This window comes from Ambystoma mexicanum, chromosome 13 (genome assembly GCF_040938575.1).
Source record: "Ambystoma mexicanum isolate Mex_15411 chromosome 13, UKY_AmexF1_1, whole genome shotgun sequence".
Lineage (NCBI taxonomy): Eukaryota > Metazoa > Chordata > Amphibia > Caudata > Ambystomatidae > Ambystoma > Ambystoma mexicanum.
This window is the reverse complement of record NC_090938.1, coordinates 8,205,236-8,229,173: the sequence shown is the minus strand read 5'-3', so window position 1 is coordinate 8,229,173 and position 23,938 is coordinate 8,205,236. Positions and strand designations below refer to the sequence as shown.

Genomic DNA, 23,938 nt, shown 5'->3' with positions numbered 1-23,938 from the left:
ACCCATCCTGTTATCTGAGGGGCTGATGTGTGCAGTGAGACCCATCCTCTGGTCTGAAGGTCTGATGTGTGCTGTGAGACCCATTCTGTGGTCTGAGGGGCTGATGTGTGCAGTGAGACCCATGAGGGGCTGATGTATGCAGTGAGACCCATCCTGGTGCCTGAGAGCTGATATGTGCAGTGAGACCCATCCTGGGGCCCCAGGGCTGATGTGTGCAGTGAGACCCATCCTGGGTCTGAGGGCGGAAGTGTGCAGTGAGACTCATCCTGTGGTCTGAGGGGCTGATGTGTGCAGTGAGACCCATCCTGGGGCCTGAAGGCTGGTGTGTGCAGTGAGACCCATCCTGTGGCCTGAGGGCTGATGTGTACAGTGAGACCCATCCTGGGGCCTGAGGGCTGAAGTGTGCAGTGAGACCCATCATGTGGTCTGAGGGGCTGATGTGTGCAGTGAGACCTATGAGGGGCTGGTGTGTGCAGTGAGACCCACCCTGTGATCTGAGGGGCTGATGTGTGCAGTGAGACCCATCCTGGTGCCTGAGAGCTGATGTGTGCAGTGAGACTCATCCTGTGGTCTGAGGGGCTGATGTGTACAGTGAGACCCATCCTGGGGCATGAGAGCTGATGTGTGCAGTGAGACCCATCCTGGGGCCCAAGGGCTGATGTGTGCAGTGAAACCCATCCTGGGGCCTGAGGGCTGATGTTAGCAGGGAGACCCATCCTGGGGCCCGAGGGCTGATCTGTGCAGTGAGACCCATCGTGGGTCTGAGGGCTGAAGTGTGCAGTGAGACCGATCCTGGGGCCTGGGGGCTGCTGTGTGCAGTGAGACTCATCCTGTGGTCTGAGGGGCTGATGTGTGCAGTGAGACCCATCCTTTGGAATGAGAGCTGATGTGTGCAGTGAGACCCATCCTGGGGCCCGAGGGCTGATGTGTGCAGTGAGACCCATCCTGGGGCTGAGGGCTAAAGTGTGCAGTGAGACCCATCATGGGGCTGAGGGCGGAAGTGTGTGGTGAGACCCATGACTGGCTGATGTGTGCAGTGAGACTCATCCTGTGGTCTAAGGGGCTGATGTGTGCAGTCAGGCCCATCCTGTGGCCTGATGGCTGATGTGCGCAGTGAGACCCATCCTGGGGCTTGAGGGGGGTGTGTGCCATGAGACCTATCCTGGGCCTGAGAGCGAATGTGTGCAGTGAGACCCTTCCTGGGGCTGAGGGCTGATATGTGCAGTGAGACCCATCCTTGGGCATGAGGGCTGAAGTTTGTAGTGAGACCCCTCCAGCTGCCTGAGGGCTGATGTGTGCAGTGAGACCCATCCCGTGGCCTGAAGGCTGATGTGCAGTGAGACCCATCCAGAGGCCTGAGGGCTGATGTGTGCAGTGAGACACATCCTGGGGCTGAGGGCTGATGTATGCAGTGAGACCCATCCTGTGGCCTGGGGGCTGAAGTGTGCAGTGAGGCCCATGAGGGGTGATGTGTGCAGTGAGACCCATCCTGTGGTCTGAGTGGCTGATGTGTGCAGTGAGACCCATCCTGGGGCCTGAATGCTGATGTGTGCAGTGAGACCCATCCTGTGGTCTGAGGGGCGGATATGTGCAGTGAGACCCATGAGACCCACCCTGTGGTCTGAGGGGCTGGTGTGTGCAGTGAGACCCACCCTATGGTCTGAGGGGCTGATGTGTGCAGTGAGACCCATTAGGGGGTGATGTGTGCAGTGAGACCCATCCTAGTGCCTGAGGGCTGAAGTGTTCAGTGAGACCCATCCTGTGGTTTGAGGGGCTGATGTGTGCAGTGAGACTCATCCAGAAACCTGAGGGCTGATGTGTCCAGTGAAACTCATCCTGGCGCCCGAGCGCTGAAGTGTGCAGTGAGACCCATCCTGTGGTCTGAGGGGCTGATGTGTGCAGTGAGACCCATCCTCTGGTCTGAAGGTCTGATGTGTGTGGTGAGACCCATCCTGTGGTCTGATGGGCTGATGTGTGCAGTGAGACCCATGAGGGGCTGATGTATGCAGTGAGACCCATCCTGGTGCCTGAGAGCTGATGTGTGCAGTGAGACCCATCCTGGGGCCCGAGGGCTGATGTGTGCAGTGAGACCCATCCTGGGTCTGAGGGCTGAAGTGTGCAGTGAGACCTATCCTGGGGCCTGGGGGCTGATGTGTGCAGTGAGACTCATCCTGTGGTCTGAGGGGCTGATGTGTGCAGTGAGACCCATCCTGGGGCATGAAGCATGATGTGTGCAGAGAGACCCATCCTTTGGCATGAGAGCTGATGTGTGCAGTGAGACCCATCCTGGGGCTGAGGGCTGAAGTGTGCAGTGAGACCCATCATGGGGCTGAGGGCTGAAGTGTGCAGTGAGATCCATTCTAGGGCCTGAGAGCTGATGTGTCCAGTAAGACCCATCCTGGGGCTGAGGGCTGATGTGTGCAGTGAGGCCCATGAGTGGCTGATGTGTGCAGTGAGACCCATCCTGGGTCTGAGGGCTGAAGTGTGCAGTGAGACTCATCCTGTGGTCTGAGGGGCTGATGTGTGCAGTGAGACCCATCCTGGGGCCTGAAGGCTGGTGTGTGCAGTGAGACCCATCCTGTGGCCTGAGGGCTCATATGTGCAGCGTGACCCATCCTGGGGCCCGGGGGCTGATGTGTACAGTGAGACCCATCCTGGGGCCTGAGGGCTGAAGTGTGCAGTGAGACCCATCATGTGGTCTGAGGGGCTGATCTGTGCAGTGAGACCTATGAGGGGCTGGTGTGTGCAGTGAGACCCACCCTGTGATCTGAGGGGCCGATGTGTGCAGTGAGACCCATCCTGGTGCCTGAGAGCTGATGTGTGCAGTGAGACTCATCCTGTGGTCTGAGGGGCTGATGTGTACAGTGAGACCCATCCTGGGGCATGAGAGCTGATGTGTGCAGTGAGACCCATCCTGGGGCCCAAGGGCTGATGTGTGCAGTGAGACCCATCCTGGGGCCTGAGGGCTGATGTTAGCAGGGAGACCCATCCTGGGGCCCGAGGGCTGATGTGTGCAGTGAGACCCATCCTGGGTCTGAGGGCTGAAGTGTGCAGTGAGACCGATCCTGGGGCATGAAGGCTGATGTGTGCAGAGAGACCCATTGTGGGGCCTGAGAGCTGATGTGTGCAGTGAGACCCATCCTGGGGCCCGAGGGCTGATGTGTGCAGTGAAACCCATCCTGGGGCTGAGGGCTGAAGTGTGCAGTGAGACCCATCATGGGGCTGAGGGCTGAAGTGTGCAGTGGGACCCATCCTAGGGCCTGGGGGCTGATGTGTGCAGTGAGACCCATCCTGGGGCTGAGGGCTGATGTGTGCACTGAGACCCATGAGGGGCTGATGTGTGCAGTGAGACTCATCCTGTGGTCTAAGGGGCTGATGTGTGCAATGAGACCCATCCTAGGGCCTGGGGGCTGATGTGTGCTGTGAGACCCATCCTGGGGCTGAGGCCTGATGTGTGCAGTGAGACCCATCCTGGGGCACGAGGGCTGAAGTGTGAAGTGAGACCCATCCTGGGGCTGGGGGCTGATACCTGCAGTGAGACCCAACCTTGGGCATGAGGGCTGAAGTTTGCAGTGAGACCCCTCCGGCTGCCTGAGGGCTGATGTGTGAAGTGAGATCCATCCCGGGGCCTGAGGGCTGATGTGTGCAGTGAGACCCATCCTGGGGCCTAGGAGCTGAAGTGTGCAGTGAGGACCACGAGGGATGATGTGTGCAGTGAGACCCATCCTGTGGTCTGAGGGGCTGATGTGTGCAGTGAGACCTATCCTGGGGCCTGAGGACTGAAGTGTGCATTGAGACCCATCCTGTGGTCTGAGGGGCTTATGTATGCAGTGAGACCCATCCACAGGCCTGAGGGCTGATGTGTGCAGTGAGGCTCATCCTGTGGTCTGAGGGGCTGATGTGTGCAGTGAGATCCATCCAGAGGCCTGAAGACTGATGTGTCCAGTGAGACTCATCCTGGCGCCTGAGGGCTGGTGTGTGCAGTGAGACCCATCCTGTAGTGTGAGGGGCTGATGTGTGCAGTGAGACCCATCCTGTGGTCTGAGGGGCTGATGTGTGCAGTGAGACCCATCTAGAAGCCTGAGGGCTGATGTGTGCTGTGAGACTCATCCTGGGGTCTGAGGGGCTTAAGTGTGCAGTGAGACCCATCCTGTGGTCTGAGGGGCTGATGTGTGCAGTGGGAGTCATTCTGGAGTCTGAAGGGCTGATGTGTGCAGTGAGACCCATCCTTTGGTCTGGGGGCTGATGTGTGCAGTGAGACCCATGAGGGTCTGGAGTGTGCAGTAAGACCCATCCTGTGGTCTGAGGGGCTCATGTGTGCAGTGAGACTCATCCTGTGGTCTCAAGGGCTGATGTGTGCAGTGAGACCCATCCTGTGATCTGAGGGGCTGATGTGTGCAGTGAGACCCATCCTCTGGTCTGAAGGTCTGATGTGTGCTGTGAGACCCATTCTGTGGTCTGAGGGGCTGATGTGTGCAGTGAGACCCATGAGGGGCTGATGTATGCAGTGAGACCCATCCTGGTGCCTGAGAGCTGATATGTGCAGTGAGACCCATCCTGGGGCCCCAGGGCTGATGTGTGCAGTGAGACCCATCCTGGGTCTGAGGGCGGAAGTGTGCAGTGAGACTCATCCTGTGGTCTGAGGGGCTGATGTGTGCAGTGAGACCCATCCTGGGGCCTGAAGGCTGGTGTGTGCAGTGAGACCCATCCTGTGGCCTGAGGGCTGATGTGTACAGTGAGACCCATCCTGGGGCCCGGGGGCTGATGTGTACAGTGAGACCCATCCTGGGGCCTGAGGGCTGAAGTGTGCAGTGAGACCCATCATGTGGTCTGAGGGGCTGATGTGTGCAGTGAGACCTATGAGGGGCTGGTGTGTGCAGTGAGACCCACCCTGTGATCTGAGGGGCTGATGTGTGCAGTGAGACCCATCCTGGTGCCTGAGAGCTGATGTGTGCAGTGAGACTCATCCTGTGGTCTGAGGGGCTGATGTGTACAGTGAGACCCATCCTGGGGCATGAGAGCTGATGTGTGCAGTGAGACCCATCCTGGGGCCCAAGGGCTGATGTGTGCAGTGAAACCCATCCTGGGGCCTGAGGGCTGATGTTAGCAGGGAGACCCATCCTGGGGCCCGAGGGCTGATCTGTGCAGTGAGACCCATCGTGGGTCTGAGGGCTGAAGTGTGCAGTGAGACCGATCCTGGGGCCTGGGGGCTGCTGTGTGCAGTGAGACTCATCCTGTGGTCTGAGGGGCTGATGTGTGCAGTGAGACCCATCCTTTGGAATGAGAGCTGATGTGTGCAGTGAGACCCATCCTGGGGCCCGAGGGCTGATGTGTGCAGTGAGACCCATCCTGGGGCTGAGGGCTAAAGTGTGCAGTGAGACCCATCATGGGGCTGAGGGCGGAAGTGTGTGGTGAGACCCATGAGTGGCTGATGTGTGCAGTGAGACTCATCCTGTGGTCTAAGGGGCTGATGTGTGCAGTCAGGCCCATCCTGTGGCCTGATGGCTGATGTGCGCAGTGAGACCCATCCTGGGGCTTGAGGGGGGTGTGTGCCATGAGACCTATCCTGGGCCTGAGAGCGAATGTGTGCAGTGAGACCCTTCCTGGGGCTGAGGGCTGATATGTGCAGTGAGACCCATCCTTGGGCATGAGGGCTGAAGTTTGTAGTGAGACCCCTCCAGCTGCCTGAGGGCTGATGTGTGCAGTGAGACCCATCCCGTGGCCTGAAGGCTGATGTGCAGTGAGACCCATCCAGAGGCCTGAGGGCTGATGTGTGCAGTGAGACACATCCTGGGGCTGAGGGCTGATGTATGCAGTGAGACCCATCCTGTGGCCTGGGGGCTGAAGTGTGCAGTGAGGCCCATGAGGGGTGATGTGTGCAGTGAGACCCATCCTGTGGTCTGAGTGGCTGATGTGTGCAGTGAGACCCATCCTGGGGCCTGAATGCTGATGTGTGCAGTGAGACCCATCCTGTGGTCTGAGGGGCGGATATGTGCAGTGAGACCCATGAGACCCACCCTGTGGTCTGAGGGGCTGGTGTGTGCAGTGAGACCCACCCTATGGTCTGAGGGGCTGATGTGTGCAGTGAGACCCATTAGGGGGTGATGTGTGCAGTGAGACCCATCCTAGTGCCTGAGGGCTGAAGTGTTCAGTGAGACCCATCCTGTGGTTTGAGGGGCTGATGTGTGCAGTGAGACTCATCCAGAAGCCTGAGGGCTGATGTGTCCAGTGAAACTCATCCTGGCGCCCGAGCGCTGAAGTGTGCAGTGAGACCCATCCTGTGGTCTGAGGGGCTGATGTGTGCAGTGAGACCCATCCTCTGGTCTGAAGGTCTGATGTGTGTGGTGAGACCCATCCTATGGTCTGATGGGCTGATGTGTGCAGTGAGACCCATGAGGGGCTGATGTGTGCAGTGAGACCCATCCTGGGGCCCGAGGGCTGATGTGTGCAGTGAGACCCATCCTGGGTCTGAGGGCTGAAGTGTGCAGTGAGACCTATCCTGGGGCCTGGGGGCTGATGTGTGCAGTGAGACTCATCCTGTGGTCTGAGGGGCTGATGTGTGCAGTGAGACCCATCCTGGGGCATGAAGCATGATGTGTGCAGAGAGACCCATCCTTTGGCATGAGAGCTGATGTGTGCAGTGAGACCCATCCTGGGGCTGAGGGCTGAAGTGTGCAGTGAGACCCATCATGGGGCTGAGGGCTGAAGTGTGCAGTGAGATCCATTCTAGGGCCTGAGAGCTGATGTGTGCAGTAAGACCCATCCTGGGGCTGAGGGCTGATGTGTGCAGTGAGGCCCATGAGGGGCTGATGTGTGCAGTGAGACCCATCCTGGGTCTGAGGGCTGAAGTGTGCAGTGAGACTCATCCTGTGGTCTGAGGGGCTGATGTGTGCAGTGAGACCCATCCTGGGGCCTGAAGGCTGGTGTGTGCAGTGAGACCCATCCTGTGGCCTGAGGGCTCATATGTGCAGCGTGACCCATCCTGGGGCCCGGGGGCTGATGTGTACAGTGAGACCCATCCTGGGGCCTGAGGGCTGAAGTGTGCAGTGAGACCCATCATGTGGTCTGAGGGGCTGATCTGTGCAGTGAGACCTATGAGGGGCTGGTGTGTGCAGTGAGACCCACCCTGTGATCTGAGGGGCCGATGTGTGCAGTGAGACCCATCCTGGTGCCTGAGAGCTGATGTGTGCAGTGAGACTCATCCTGTGGTCTGAGGGGCTGATGTGTACAGTGAGACCCATCCTGGGGCATGAGAGCTGATGTGTGCAGTGAGACCCATCCTGGGGCCCAAGGGCTGATGTGTGCAGTGAGACCCATCCTGGGGCCTGAGGGCTGATGTTAGCAGGGAGACCCATCCTGGGGCCCGAGGGCTGATGTGTGCAGTGAGACCCATCCTGGGTCTGAGGGCTGAAGTGTGCAGTGAGACCGATCCTGGGGCCTGGGGGCTGCTGTGTGCAGTGAGACTCATCCTGTGGTCTGAGGGGCTGATGTGTGCAGTGAGACCCATCCTTTGGAATGAGAGCTGATGTGTGCAGTGAGACCCATCCTGGGGCCCGAGGGCTGATGTGTGCAGTGAGACCCATCCTGGGGCTGAGGGCTGAAGTGTGCAGTGAGACCCATCATGGGGCTGAGGGCGGAAGTGTGTGGTGAGACCCATGAGTGGCTGATGTGTGCAGTGAGACTCATCCTGTGGTCTAAGGGGCTGATGTGTGCAGTGAGGCCCATCCTGTGGCCTGATGGCTGATGTGTGCAGTGAGACCCATCCTGGGGCTTGAGGGGGGTGTGTGCCATGAGACCTATCCTGGGCCTGAGAGCGAATGTGTGCAGTGAGACCCTTCCTGGGGCTGAGGGCTGATATGTGCAGTGAGACCCATCCTTGGGCATGAGGGCTGAAGTTTGTAGTGAGACCCCTCCAGCTGCCTGAGGGCTGATGTGTGCAGTGAGACCCATCCCGTGGCCTGAAGGCTGATGTGCAGTGAGACCCATCCAGAGGCCTGAGGGCTGATGTGTGCAGTGAGACACATCCTGGGGCTGAGGGCTGATGTATGCAGTGAGACCCATCCTGTGGCCTGGGGGCTGAAGTGTGCAGTGAGGCCCATGAGGGGTGATGTGTGCAGTGAGATCCATCCTGTGGTCTGAGTGGCTGATGTGTGCAGTGAGACCCATCCTGGGGCCTGAATGCTGATGTGTGCAGTGAGACCCATCCTGTGGTCTGAGGGGCGGATATGTGCAGTGAGACCCATGAGGGGTGATGTGTGCAGTGAGACCCACCCTGTGGTCTGAGGGGCTGGTGTGTGCAGTGAGACCCACCCTATGGTCTGAGGGGCTGATGTGTGCAGTGAGACCCATTAGGGGGTGATGTGTGCAGTGAGACCCATCCTAGTGCCTGAGGGCTGAAGTGTTCAGTGAGACCCATCCTGTGGTCTGAGGGGCTGATGTGTGCAGTGAGACTCATCCAGAAGCCTGAGGGCTGATGTGTCCAGTGAAACTCATCCTGGCGCCCGAGCGCTGAAGTGTGCAGTGAGACCCATCCTGTGGTCTGAGGGGCTGATGTGTGCAGTGAGACCCATCCTCTGGTCTGAAGGTCTGATGTGTGTGGTGAGACCCATCCTGTGGTCTGATGGGCTGATGTGTGCAGTGAGACCCATGAGGGGCTGATGTATGCAGTGAGACCCATCCTGGTGCCTGAGAGCTGATGTGTGCAGTGAGACCCATCCTGGGGCCCGAGGGCTGATGTGTGCAGTGAGACCCATCCTGGGTCTGAGGGCTGAAGTGTGCAGTGAGACCGATCCTGGGGCCTGGGGGCTGATGTGTGCAGTGAGACTCATCCTGTGGTCTGAGGGGCTGATGTGTGCAGTGAGACCCATCCTGGGGCATGAAGCATGATGTGTGCAGAGAGACCCATCCTTTGGCATGAGAGCTGATGTGTGCAGTGAGACCCATCCTGGGGCTGAGGGCTGAATTGTGCAGTGAGACCCATCATGGGGCTGAGGGCTGAAGTGTGCAGTGAGACCCATCCTAGGGCCTGAGAGCTGATGTGTGCAGTGAGGCCCATGAGGGGCTGATGTGTGCAGTGAGACCCATCCTGGGGCTTGAGGGGGGTGTGTGCCATGAGACCTATCCTGGGCCTGAGAGCTACTGTGTGCAGTGAGACCCATCCTGGGTCTGAGGGCTGAAGTGTGCAGTGAGACCGATCCTGGGGCCTGGGGGCTGCTGTGTGCAGTGAGACTCATCCTGTGGTCTGAGGGGCTGATGTGTGCAGTGAGACCCATCCTTTGGAATGAGAGCTGATGTGTGCAGTGAGACCCATCCTGGGGCCCGAGGGCTGATGTGTGCAGTGAGACCCATCCTGGGGCTGAGGGCTGAAGTGTGCAGTGAGACCCATCATGGGGCTGAGGGCGGAAGTGTGTGGTGAGACCCATGAGTGGCTGATGTGTGCAGTGAGACTCATCCTGTGGTCTAAGGGGCTGATGTGTGCAGTGAGGCCCATCCTGTGGCCTGATGGCTGATGTGTGCAGTGAGACCCATCCTGGGGCTTGAGGGGGGTGTGTGCCATGAGACCTATCCTGGGCCTGAGAGCGAATGTGTGCAGTGAGACCCTTCCTGGGGCTGAGGGCTGATATGTGCAGTGAGACCCATCCTTGGGCATGAGGGCTGAAGTTTGTAGTGAGACCCCTCCAGCTGCCTGAGGGCTGATGTGTGCAGTGAGACCCATCCCGTGGCCTGAAGGCTGATGTGCAGTGAGACCCATCCAGAGGCCTGAGGGCTGATGTGTGCAGTGAGACACATCCTGGGGCTGAGGGCTGATGTATGCAGTGAGACCCATCCTGTGGCCTGGGGGCTGAAGTGTGCAGTGAGGCCCATGAGGGGTGATGTGTGCAGTGAGATCCATCCTGTGGTCTGAGTGGCTGATGTGTGCAGTGAGACCCATCCTGGGGCCTGAATGCTGATGTGTGCAGTGAGACCCATCCTGTGGTCTGAGGGGCGGATATGTGCAGTGAGACCCATGAGGGGTGATGTGTGCAGTGAGACCCACCCTGTGGTCTGAGGGGCTGGTGTGTGCAGTGAGACCCACCCTATGGTCTGAGGGGCTGATGTGTGCAGTGAGACCCATTAGGGGGTGATGTGTGCAGTGAGACCCATCCTAGTGCCTGAGGGCTGAAGTGTTCAGTGAGACCCATCCTGTGGTCTGAGGGGCTGATGTGTGCAGTGAGACTCATCCAGAAGCCTGAGGGCTGATGTGTCCAGTGAAACTCATCCTGGCGCCCGAGCGCTGAAGTGTGCAGTGAGACCCATCCTGTGGTCTGAGGGGCTGATGTGTGCAGTGAGACCCATCCTCTGGTCTGAAGGTCTGATGTGTGTGGTGAGACCCATCCTGTGGTCTGATGGGCTGATGTGTGCAGTGAGACCCATGAGGGGCTGATGTATGCAGTGAGACCCATCCTGGTGCCTGAGAGCTGATGTGTGCAGTGAGACCCATCCTGGGGCCCGAGGGCTGATGTGTGCAGTGAGACCCATCCTGGGTCTGAGGGCTGAAGTGTGCAGTGAGACCGATCCTGGGGCCTGGGGGCTGATGTGTGCAGTGAGACTCATCCTGTGGTCTGAGGGGCTGATGTGTGCAGTGAGACCCATCCTGGGGCATGAAGCATGATGTGTGCAGAGAGACCCATCCTTTGGCATGAGAGCTGATGTGTGCAGTGAGACCCATCCTGGGGCTGAGGGCTGAATTGTGCAGTGAGACCCATCACGGGGCTGAGGGCTGAAGTGTGCAGTGAGACCCATCCTAGGGCCTGAGAGCTGATGTGTGCAGTGAGGCCCATGAGGGGCTGATGTGTGCAGTGAGACCCATCCTGGGGCTTGAGGGGGGTGTGTGCCATGAGACCTATCCTGGGCCTGAGAGCTACTGTGTGCAGTGAGACCCATCCTGGGGCTGAGGGCTGATATGTGCAGTGAGTCCCATCCTTGGGCATGAGGGCTGATGTGTGCAGTGGGACCCATCCCGGGGCCTGAAGGCTGATGTGCAGTGAGACCCATCCAGAGGCCTGAGGGCTGATGTGTGCAGTGAGGCGCATCCTGGGGGTGAGGGCTGATGTATGCAGTGAGACCCATCCTGGGGCCTGGGGGCTGAAGTGTGCAGTGAGGCCCATGAGGGGTGATGTGTGCAGTGAGACCCATCCTGTGGTCTGAGGGGCTGATGTGTGCAGTGAGACCCATGAGGGGCTGATGTATGCAGTGAGACCCATCCTGGTGCCTGAGAGCTGAGTGTGCAGTGAGACCCATCCTGGGGCCCGAGGGCTGATGTGTGCAGTGAGACCCATCCTGGGTCTGAGGGCTGAAGTGTGCAGTGAGACCGATCCTGGGGCCTGGGGGCTGATGTGTGCAGTGAGACTCATCCTGTGGTCTGAGGGGCTGATGTGTGCATTGAGACCCGTCCTGGGGCATGAAGCCTGGTGTGTGCAGAGAGACCCAACCTTTGGCATGAGAGCTGATATGTGCAGTGAGACCCCTCTTGGGGCCCGAGGGCTGATGTGTGCAGTGAGACCCATCCTGGGGCTGAGGGCTGAAGTGTGCAGAGAGACCCAACCTTTGGCATGAGAGCTGATGTGTGCAGTGAGACCCATCCTGGGGCCCGGGGGCTGATGTGTGCAGTAAGACCCATCCTGGGGCTGAGGGCTGATGTGTGCATGGAGGCCCATGAGGGGCTGATGTGTGCAGTGAGACTCATCCTGTGGTCTAAGGGGCTGATGTGTGCAGTGAGGCCCATCCTGTGGCCTGATGGCAGATGTGTGCAGTGAGACCCATCCTGGGGCTTGAGGGGTGTGTGTGCCATGAAACCTATCCTGGGCCTGAGAGCTAATGTGTACAGTGAGACCCATCCTGGGGCTGAGGGCTGATATGTGCAGTGAGACTCATCCTTGGTCATGAGGGCTAAAGTTTGTAGTGAGACCCCTCCAGCTGCCTGAGGGCTGATGTGTGCAGTGAGACCCATCCCGGGGCCTGAAGGCTGATGTGCAGTGAGACCCATCCAGAGGCCTGAGGGCTGGTGTATGCAGTTAGACCCATCCTGGGGCTGAGGGCTGATGTATGCAGTGAGACCCATCCTGGGGCTTGGGGGCTGAAGTGTGCAGTGAGGCCCATGAGGGGTGATGTGTGCAGTGAGACCCATCCTGTGGTCTGAGGGGCTGATGTGCAGTGAGACCCATCCAGAGGCCTGAGGGCTGATGTGTGCAGTGAGACCCATCCTGGGGCTGAGAGCTGATGTATGCAGTGAGACCCATCCTGGGGCCTGGGGGCTGAAGTGTGCAGTGAGGCTCATGAGGGGTGATGTGTGCAGTGAGACCCATCCTGTGGTCTGAGGGGCTGATGTGTGCAGTGAGACCCATCCTGGGGCTGAGGGCTGATGTTTGCAGTGAGACCCATGAGGGGTGATGTGTACACTGAGACCCATCCTGGGGCTGAGGGGCTGATGTGTTCAGTGAGGCCCATCATGTGGTCCGAAGGGGTGATGGCTGCAGTGGGACCAATCCTGTGGTCTGAGGAGGTAATGTGTGCAGTGATACCCATCCTATGGCCCGAGGGCTAATGTGTGCAGTGAGATCCATCCTGGGGCTGGGGGCTGATGTGTGCAGTGAGACCCATCCTGTGGTCTGAGGGGCGGATATGTGCAGTGAGACCCATGAGACCCACCCTGTGGTCTGAGAGGCTGGTGTGTGCAGTGAGACCCACCCTATGGTCTGAGGGGCTGATGTGTGCAGTGAGACCCATTATGGGGTGATGTGTGCAGTGAGACCCATCCTGGTGCCTGAGGGCTGAAGTGTTCAGTGAGACCAACCCTGTGATCTGAGGGGCTGATGTGTGCAGTGAGACTCATCCAGAGGCTTGAGGGCTGATGTGTGCAGTGAGACCCATCATGTGGTCTGAGGGGCTGGTGTGTGCAGTTAGACCCATCCTGTGTTCTGAGGCGCTGGTGTGTGCAGTGAGACCCATCCTGTGTTCTGAGGAGCTGATGTGTGCAGTGAGACCCATCCTGTGTTCTGAGGGGCTGATGTGTGCAGTGAGACCCATGAGGGGCTGATGTGTGCAGTGAGACCCATCCTGTGTTCTGAGGGGCTGGTGTGTGCAGTGAGACCCATCCTGTGTTCTGAGGGGCTGGCGTGTGCAGTGAGACCCATCCTGTGTTCTGAGGGGCGGGTGTGTGCAGTGAGACCCATCCTGTGGTCTGAGGGGCTGGTGTTTGCAGTGAGACCCATCCTGTGTTCTGAGGGGCTGGTGTGTGCAGCGAGACCATCCTGTGGTCCGAGGGGCTGATGTGTGCAGTGAGACCCATCCTGTGTTCTGAGGGGCTGGTGTGTGCAGTGAGACCCATCCTGTGTTCTGAGGGGCTGGTGTGTGCAGTGAGACCCATCCTGTGTTCTGAGGGGCTGGTGTGTGCAGTGAGACCCATCCTGTGTTCTGAGGGGCTGGTGTGTGCAGCGAGACCCATCCTGTGTTCTGATGGGCTGGTGTGTGCAGTGAGACCCATCCTGTGTTCTGAGGGGCTGGTGTGTGCAGTGAGACCCATCCTGTGTTCTGAGGGGCTGGTGTGTGCAGTGAGACCCGTCCTGTGTTCTGAGGGGCTGGTGTGTGCAGTGAGACCCATCCTGTGTTCTGAGGGGCGGATGTGTGCAGTGAGACCCATGAGGGGCTGATGTGTGCAGTGAGACCCATCCTGTGTTCTGAGGGGCTGGTATGTGCAGTGAGACCCATCCTGTGTTCTGAGGGGCTGGTGTGTGCAGTGAGACCCATCCTGTGTTCTGAGGGGCGGGTGTGTGCAGCGAGACCCATCCTGTGTTCTGAGGGGCTGGTGTGTGCAGCGAGACCCATCCTGTGTTCTGAGGGGCTGGTGTGTGCAGTGAGACCCATCCTGTGTTCTGAGGGGCTGGTGTGTGCAGCGAGACCCATCCTGTGTTCTGAGGGGCTGGTGTGTGCAGTGAGACCCATCCTGTGTTCTGAGGGGCTGGTGTGTGCAGTGAGACCCATCCTGTGTTCCGAGGGGCTGGTGTGTGCAGTGAGACCCATCCTGTGTTCTGAGGGGCTGGTGTGTGCAGCGAGACCCATCCTGTGTTCTGAGGGGCTGGTGTGTGCAGCGAGACCCATCCTGTGTTCTGATGGGCTGGTGTGTGCAGTGAGACCCATCCTGTGTTCTGAGGGGCTGGTGTGTGCAGCGAGACCCATCCTGTGTTCTGAGGGGCTGGTGTGTGCAGTGAGACCCATCCTGTGTTCTGAGGGGCTGGTGTGTGCAGTGACCTTGCATCTCTATTGCTGTAGCTCTTTCTCTGCCTGCGTTAGTTTCTCCCCTGTCCCCGCCTACCCGGGTGGGCCTGTGGCTGTGTGTCTGTCTGTCTCCTCCTGGCAGTCTTGGTTGGACCTGCATTGCTTTTTTCTCTTGTGCAGGAGGTGATGGCAGACCTGGAGGAGAGCAAGTACCAGAATGCTGAACTTCGACTCTCCATCTACGGCCGCTCCATGGACGAGTGGGACAACCTGGCCCGGTGGGCTGTGCACCACAAGGTGCACTCCAACAACGTGCGGTGGCTGGTCCAGGTGCCTCGGCTCTTGTGAGTACTCCGCGTGTGCAGTCCTGCTACTCTCACACCATGTGCATGCTCCTCCACATATATCACGCCATGTGCATGCACACCTGTCGGAGCACTCACACCTGTCGACCATGTGCACGTGCCTCTGTCAAACTAAAGACCTGTGCTTATACGCACAGACCTGCCAAGCTGAAGGCCCGTGCATATACACACAGACCTGTCAAGCTGAAGGCCCGTGCATATACACACAGACCTGTCAAGCTGAAGGCCTGTGCATATACAAGGCCTGTGCCTATACACACAGACCTGCCAAGCTGAAGGCCTGTGCATATACAAGGCCTGTGCCTATACACACAGACCTGCCAAGCTGAAGGCCTGTGCATATACAAGGCCTGTGCCTATACACACAGACCTGCCAAGCTGAAGGCCTGTGCATATACACACAGACCTGTCAAGCTGAAGGCCCGTGCATATACACACAGACCTGTCAAGCTGAAGGCTCGTGCATACACACACAGACCTGCCAAGCTGAAGGCCTGTGCATATACAAGGCCTGTGCCTATACACACAGACCTGCCAAGCTGAAGGCTCGTGCATACACACACAGACCTGCCAAGCTGAAGGCTCGTGCATACACACACAGACCTGCCAAGCTGAAGGCCCGTGCATACACACACAGACCTGCCAAGCTGAAGGCCCGTGCATACACTCACAGACCTATCAAGCTGAAGGCTCGTGCATACACACACAGACCTGCCAAGCTGAAGGCCCGTGCATACACACACAGACCTGCCAAGCTGAAGGCTCGTGCATACACACACAGACCTATCAAGCTGAAGGCTCGTGCATACACACACACAGACCTGCCAAGCTGAAGGCCTGTGCATATACAAGGCCTGTGCCTATACACACAGACCTGCCAAGCTGAAGGCCTGTGCATATACGAGGCCTGTGCCTATACACACAGACCTGCCAAGCTGAAGGCCTGCGCATTTACGAGGCCTGTGCCTATACACACAGACCTGCCAAGCTGAAGGCCTGTGCATATACGAGGCCTGTGCCTATACACACAGACCTGCCAAGCTGAAGGCCTGTGCATATACGAGGCCTGTGCCTATACACACAGACCTGCCAAGCTGAAGGCCTGTGCATATACGAGGCCTGTGCCTATACACACAGACCTGCCAAGCTGAAGGCCCGTGCATATACACACAGACCTGCCAAGCTGAAGGCTCGTGCATACACACACAGACCTGCCAAGCTGAAGGCCTGTGCATATACAAGGCCTGTGCCTATACACACAGACCTGCCAAGCTGAAGGCCTGTGCATATACGAGGCCTGTGCCTATACACACAGACCTGCCAAGCTGAAGGCCTGTGCATATACACACAGACCTGCCAAGCTGAAGGCCTGTGCATATTCGAGGCCTGTGCCTATACACACAGACCTGCCAAGCTGAAGGCCTGCGCATTTACGAGGCCTGTGCCTATACACACAGACCTGCCAAGCTGAAGGCCTGTGCATATACGAGGCCTGTGCCTATACACACAGACCTGCCAAGCTGAAGGCCTGTGCATATACGAGGCCTGTGCCTATACACACAGACCTGCCAAGCTGAAGGCCTGTGCATATACGAGGCCTGTGCCTATACACACAGACCTGCCAAGCTGAAGGCCCGTGCATATACACACAGACCTGCCAAGCTGAAGGCTCGTGCATACACACACAGACCTGCCAAGCTGAAGGCCTGTGCATATACAAGGCCTGTGCCTATACACACAGACCTGCCAAGCTGAAGGCCTGTGCATATACAAGGCCTGTGCCTATACACACAGACCTGCCAAGCTGAAGGCCTGTGCATTTACAAGGCCTGTGCCTATACACACAGACCTGCCAAGCTGAAGGCCTGTGCATATACACACAGACCTGTCAAGCTGAAGGCCCGTGCATATACACACAGACCTGTCAAGCTGAAGGCTCGTGCATACACACACAGACCTGCCAAGCTGAAGGCCTGTGCATATACAAGGCCTGTGCCTATACACACAGACCTGCCAAGCTGAAGGCTCGTGCATACACACACAGACCTGCCAAGCTGAAGGCTCGTGCATACACACACAGACCTGCCAAGCTGAAGGCCCGTGCATACACACACAGACCTGCCAAGCTGAAGGCTCGTGCATACACACACAGACCTGCCAAGCTGAAGGCCCGTGCATACACACACAGACCTGCCAAGCTGAAGGCTCGTGCATACACACACAGACCTGCCAAGCTGAAGGCCTGTGCATATACAAGGCCTGTGCCTATACACACAGACCTGCCAAGCTGAAGGCCTGTGCATATACAAGGCCTGTGCCTATACACACAGACCTGCCAAGCTGAAGGCCTGTGCATTTACAAGGCCTGTGCCTATACACACAGACCTGCCAAGCTGAAGGCCTGTGCTCGCTGTTCCGGAAGCTCTCGGAAAGCAAATGTGGCGGCGTGCGGGACCGTGCGTCATGAGTTGGGCCTTTTTCGTGTGAAGGTTGGGGTCAGATGCTGTGCTGAGGGTGGGCTTCTCCACTTCTGATGAGAAAAGGCGGAGTCCGCCGGGAAGAGGGGCAAGAACATGCTCTGTGTTTAAGCAATGGAAGGGCTTGGGCTGCAGTGAGTCCAGCCATAGGCACTTGCCTCAGAGACTCAGGGAGGCTGGTGGGGCTGGGGCTGCCAGATGTCAGTGAAGAGCCATAGAAAGTGTTGTAGGAATGAAGAGGCCTCTGGTTCTCTACGTGGGCAACGAGTGGGAATGTGTTTAATAGGGAAATTGATCCATGAAGCCGCAATGAGTGCACGCATTTTCACTCCTGGGGGTACCTTCCAGCGCTGTAATTTTAAAGTCATGAAGGGTTTCATTTGGTTCCCTAAAGTGTTCCCCACTGGGCGTGTCTTTGGTCCGTCTTGTGACGCTTTGCGGCGGAGATTCACGCGCTCACGTAGTAGCTGCCCAATTTCCCCAGGGCCATCAAAGCAATGCTGGGTGCAGGCGAATCCCCACAGCGACTGTGATTTATAGGACTTTTGAATGCAGATGGCGAGTCCCCCGTGTTACTCTCTGGGTGAGCACTGCGGCCTCGCAGCAGCATAAGAACGGTGGCTGCAAGAATTCACACGGACGCGTCTTCTGCTTCGGGAGGACACCCCCGCCATGATGGGGATTAACGGTTTATGGTCAGTAATGACCGACAATGGCTTGCCCAATATGTATAGGCGGAAATGTTTGCAGCTCCACAGAATGGGCAGCGCCTCCCTTTCTATCTGTGAGTACCTCTTCTCTGTGTCTGTCAGGGCTCCGGCTGCAATAGCACCGCACCCAGTCCCACGAGACTGGCGTCCACCACCAGTTCAGATTCCTTCTTGGGATCGAAATATGCCATCGTTTCTTCCCCGGGCAGTGCTGCTTTGATGGTATCGAAAGCCTTCTGTTCCCGGGCGGACCACTCCCTGGTGGCTTCATTTCTTGTGAGGGCCCTCAGTGGCTCGGAGAGGGAGGCCAGGCCTCGGATAAACCGCCCACAGTAGTCTACCATTCCTAGAAAGCTTCGAATGTCTGAAGGGAATTCGGGGGGCTGCCTCTCTAATGTCTCGCACCTTCTCCGGGTCTGGAGAAATGCCACCAGCGTGAAACACGAATCCAAAGAATTCAATGTTGTCCTTGAAAAATTCACACTTTCCTTTGTAGAGGCTCAGCCCCAGGTCCCTGATTCCCCCTCGGGTCCTCTCCAGTCTCATCACATGCTCTGCCTCTGAGGATGCGTATACGAGAATGTCGTCACTTAAGTTAAGTACCCCTTTTAGGCCTGAAAGGGCTCCTCTGATCACGCTCTGAAAGACTTCTGCACCCGACGAAATCCCAAAACTCAATCTCTTGTGTGGTGAAGGTGGTTATATTACAGGATTCAGGGCGTAGCTCGAGCTGGTGATCCCCCGAGCGAAGGTCCAGCTTTAAAAATACCTTGGCACCCTGAAGTTCACCCACAACATCGAGTGTCGGTGTCAGTTGACACTCACGTTTTATGGCCATGTTGGGCAGTCGCATGTCCACGCAGATATGCACCCCCCGGGTTGTTTGGGTTTGGAAGCTACTACTACTATCGCGGACACCCATGGGGTGGGGCTTCGACCCTCTCAATTATGTCCATGTCGACGAGGTTTTGCAGTTCTTGTTCTACCTGCACCCTCATATGAAACGGCATCCGATGGTGTTTCAGGGCTGTCGGTCTCACTGATTCATCAATATGTAGATGTATGGGCTCTCCCCGCAGTTTGCTTAGCCCATTACACAAATCAGCATATAGCTCCGTGATGTTGTGGATGTCAGACAGGTATACCTACATGGCAAAGTGTACAATGTTCAAGGCTTCGAACGCCACACAGCTTAACAGAGAGTGTGGACTGAAATCAGTTACGAAAAACTTGGCTTTGATGGAGTGTTGGCCATTGGTAACTGACTTTGTAAACGCTCCTCGTAGTGGGAGGAGTGTGCTGCCTCCGAATGTATATATCCTGGCCTTAGTTTCGTCGAGCGCTGGTGGGCCCGGCATTGCCTCATAATTTCTGGCAACCATGACACCCATGGAGGCTCCTGTGTCTATCAACACAGGTGTTGGTGTCTCCTCAATGTCGACCACGCAGGTGGGTTGTCGTCGCTTCCTTGAGCCAGAGTCGATGTTCGAGATGAAGACGACTTCATCCTCTTCTTCTTCCTCAGCTAGGTCTAGCTTTTGCATCCCTTTTCACTGGACCCTGTGATACAGCCACTGGGTTGGCTGCCCTGCATACTCTGGCATAGTGCCGCGTCACACCACAGCATCCACACACCCTTGACTTTGCCGGGCAGTCTCTGGTGTGCAGAAGGTCATAGCCGCAATATTGACAGAGTGGGGGATGCTCAGGCTTTTGAAGCTGCTTCGGTCTCTTTTGGGCCCATCATGGCCTTTGGGATGTGTTGTTCATCGCAGAGCATCCAATGGCATAGGCCTCCTCACTTTTTCCTGGGCGGACGGCTGCGTCCATTCTGGCGCCTCTGCTTTCTGCAAGCTCCTATGCCCTTCCCATGTCCAGAATCTGAGCAAGCGTCAAGCCTGGTTCTCGGAGCACCTGGCGTCTGAGCTTCCCTGAGCGGCATCCTTGAATGACCTGATTGTTTTTCTACCTCCTCTTTCTCCGGTCGTGTCCTCTTCTATTTCTCCTCCCTGCTCATTCTCACTCTCACTCCTCTCCCATTCTCCACCCTAGCTTCTTGTGTATTCTCTGTCTCCAGGCACCTACTTTCTTTTGTTTTGCTTCCTCCTCTTTCTCCGGTCATGTCCTCTTTCTACTTCTCCTCCCTGCTCACTCTCACTCCTCTCCTCTCCTCTACCCTCCCATTTTCCACCCTAGCTTCTTATGTATTCTCTGTTTCCAGACACCTACTTTCTCTTGTTTTGCTTCCTCCTCTTTCTCCGGTCATGTCCTCTTTCTACTTCTCCTCCCTGCTCACTCTCACTCTTCTCCTCTCCCATTCTCCACCCTAGCTTCTTATGTATTCTCTGTCTCCAGGCACCTACTTTCTCTTGTTTTGCTTCCTCCTCTTTCTCCGGTCATGTCCTCTTTCTACTTCTCCTCCCTGCTCACTCTCACTCCTCTCCTCTCCTCTCCCCTCCCATTCTCCACCCTAGCTTCCTATGTATCCTCTGTTTCCAGGCACCTACTTTCTCTTGTTTTGCTTCCTCCTCTTTCTCTGGTTATGTCCTCTTCTACTTCTCTTCCCTGCTCACTCTCACTCCTCTCCCATTCTCAAGCCTAGCTTCTTATCTATTCTCTGTTTCCAGGCACCTAACTTTCTCTTTTGTTCTACCTCCTCTTTCTCTGGTTATGTCCTCTTCTACTTCTCTTCCCAGCTCACTCTCACTCCTCTCCTCTCCCATTCTCCACCCTAGCTTCCTATGTATTCTCTGTTTCAAGGCAACTAACTTTCTCTTTTTTTCTACCTCCTCTTTCTCCCGTCATGTCCTCTTTCTACTTCTCTTCCCCGCTCACTCTCACTCCTCTCCCATTCTCCACCCTAGCTTCTTATGTATTCTCTGTTTCCAGGCACCTACTTTCTCTTTTTTCTACCTCTGTTTCTCCCAACATGTCCTCTTTCTACTTCTCGTCCCTGCTCACTCTCACTCCTGTCCTCTCCCATTCTCCACCCTAGCCTCTTATGTATTCTTTGTTTCCAGGCTGTGGAATCAGAAAAAATACAATATTACGGCTGTTACACCGAGCAAAGGAAAATACACCGACACGGGCTTATAAAGATTCCCAGAATCTTTATTAGAAAACTGAACAGTATTCAACAAAGTACACAAATAGCTTTTTGGCCGTCAATACATCACAGAGACCACCAGCAGGGTTCAATATGTGCAGTGAGGGGATTTCCTAGCTGGACATCGACGCATTTATACAATTTGTAAAATGATGTCCAGCCCCCTTACAGGTTAATCATGCACTGGGCTAGGGTCGCGCCAGGTTCACTTTCCTAATTTACATATCTCGTGCATGCGGTTTACTTTTCAATACATTTACTAACACACTCCATTATTCTTCAATTTAACATTTACACTCTTTATATATTGCTTTAATTCAGACCAAACAATGTTTTGCATATTATATTCGGATAGCATTACTGTTCTTGTATACTTGTAGTTTAAAATTGCTAATTCAAGTAATCCCCTGCTCCCGAGGTCAACAAAGGACAAGGTCTACATGACCCTAACATGTAGCCTGAGGGCAGGTTGGACATTAACTCCCCTACAGAGGTTGGAGAGGTTAAGACAAGAACAAGGACACACGAGACGGCCAATTTAGATTACAGGGTGACTTTGTATAACACCCCAAAATGGCGGTTTCTAACCTAAAATGGAGGCTTGATTCAAGATGGCGGCTTACATCAATTTCTAAGGTCAAGACCTTGCCACAGAGAGTTATTCACGTACAATTTTTAAGCAACTTGGCGTAGGCCAATATACATACAAATCGTTTGTAATAAGAGGCATAATTTAATATCCGGTTTGACAAACCCTCCTTTTGGCCTATGCCAAGTGCTAATACTATTTCTGATTTTATTGCAAGTGACTCCATGCGTCATCGTCCAGACACCCTGAATCATTGTCAGACATATCTATTGCCATTAGGTCTGATACCAGAGTTTCCTTCAACACATACTCTTTGGAGAGCTCCTTTGGGGCGTATATTTTATTCCCTAATACACTTGTTGCTTGTGCGCAACATCCTGAGCATATACCAGGGAGACACTGTATACAACAACAAAGAAACAGAAAACTTCCCAAGATAATCAGTAGGGCCGAGAACAACTTCCATCCCCATGACCGTAGGAGGTCCCAAAACCATGTACCAAGTTCCCAATTTCCCTCAGGAACATGTACTTCTGAACTAAGAACATGTAGATTTTGGATCGCCCTAAAGATCGTTGGAGAGGAGTCTGGAACGTAAACGCAGCAAGCGGACCCCACTTATTTACATACTCCTCCTCGCTCTGCCAGGATGACATCTAATGCCATCCCGTTCTGAAGAGCCACTAATCTTATCGCTCTCTGCTCTAACGTCATATTATATAGTATGTCAGTGGTCCGGTTGATGGTTCTCTCCAATACTCTCGCTAGTCCCCTAATATCTTCTGAATTCGTAATTTGCCCAATAGTACAAAAGATTTCATAATATCTCCTAAAGTTTGCGCTGGAGTATCCCCCTTTACACCTCGTCGTGGGCGAGTCGTTGAAATTTCTATAGTACTGGCAATAAATACCCCAGGTAATAGAATCCCTAAATAACAGGTTCCTTGCCAATCCCTGGGCAACCACGGAAATGCCACATTACCGCAAACAAAATAGACAGGTTCGCCTACGTACAGAGGTCTGTTTTCACAAGTCAAATTTGCAACGTTGGCGCACTTTCTAAAATTACCCATTGACCGTGTTCCATTCCTCTGTATGCAGAAGGATACTGAATCACGGCTGTGATTAACAGAATAACATGGAGGCATGGCATCCTTATTGCCTATAGGAGCCATTTTGAAAGAGACAATCTATCAGAGGGCCTAACAGAAGCAACGTTTGGCTTGCTTCTATTTGCAAAAAGCGAGCATCCCAGGGGCATCAAAACATTCTTTTCAAAACTATTTAAATTTGTACCATCAAAGTTCCCTGAGATGCTGTCATTCCATCGACCAAAAAATAGTGCTCTAAGAGAAGCAAAACAGGCAGTTGTCAGAGGCAAAGGGTAAATATACCAACCTAGCCCCTTTTCCCCATGTTGCGGTAAATGTGTACAGATCCAGCAATTGGTCTTATTAAAAATTGCATGAGTGGCATTCATTATTAACAAAAGGGTATTATTCTGATAATTCCGTCTATGCAAAGAATCTCTAGGCGACAAAGTATGCAATTGCACAGAAGGAGTGCGAATCACAGATACATTTTCAATAGGTAAAAAGTCCTCTAACGGATATGCTTCTTCCAGATAGCATAACCCAAACCCAAAAGTCATTACAAATCCAGTAATTAGTATGAGAAGGCAACAATACACTTTGGGGGTCCCCTTACATATTTGATCATTGTCTCTGCTAGTCACATTTTTATCTAAAAGTTCAGTACGAGCGGTAGCGGGTGCAGGCATTGTAGTCTTCAATCGAAAAACACCAATTGTTTGTTTGCTGGTGACTCCAGTCGCACGTCTTCTTAATGTCTTTCCCACAACCCTTAGCCAACAGAATCTTTCCGTACAATCAGGCCAAAAAGACAAGCCCTCAAATGTTTTTTTTCAGTCGCACAGTCAGACCATACTGTACATTTATTTACTTGGGCGCAAATTATATTTTGCAGTTTCTGGTGAGAACAAAGTGTCGTCACTTCCTCCTGGAAGTGGTGAACGGACGGAAATGGGATCAAGAAAGGATTGATCCGGAAGTTCCACTGTTGGGGAGTGCGGAGACAAGATGGTCGTTTTGTCCGGCCCTGTGGATTCTGAAGCGGTCTCTGATTCTCCCTTGTTGGTTGTTGCTGTTTCAGGCACGCGAGTTACAGCAGTGGGAAGAGATTCTGTGTCTTCTGTATGTATGGCACGGGCTGTGGGATCCGTTTGGTGTGCGTCGCATGGATCCAGTGTTTACGACCCGCTACCCGCACGGCAGTCTGGGTGACTAGCAGGACTTGGTAGGGACCCCTCCACCGAGGTGCAAGGCAAGATGACTTCTCAAAAACCTTTGTGAGGATCCAGTTCCCTGGTCGTAGACTGTGACCGGGGCCCTCTTAGTGTACAGGTAATGTCTCTCGCA

The 23,938-nt window shown here is 55.3% G+C and overlaps 1 protein-coding gene across 8 annotated transcripts in view; it reads left to right on the top strand.

Annotated features, from left to right (window-relative positions):
- Positions 1-23,938, top strand: part of AMPD2 (adenosine monophosphate deaminase 2) — a 947,247-nt gene that overhangs the window by 663,371 nt on the left and 259,938 nt on the right. For all 8 annotated transcript variants that reach the window (XM_069632996.1, XM_069632994.1, XM_069632993.1 and 5 more), the window contains one exon: positions 14,434-14,597. In XM_069632996.1, the coding sequence (XP_069489097.1) occupies positions 14,434-14,597 (164 nt within the window). The remainder of the gene's footprint in view (positions 1-14,433; positions 14,598-23,938) is intronic.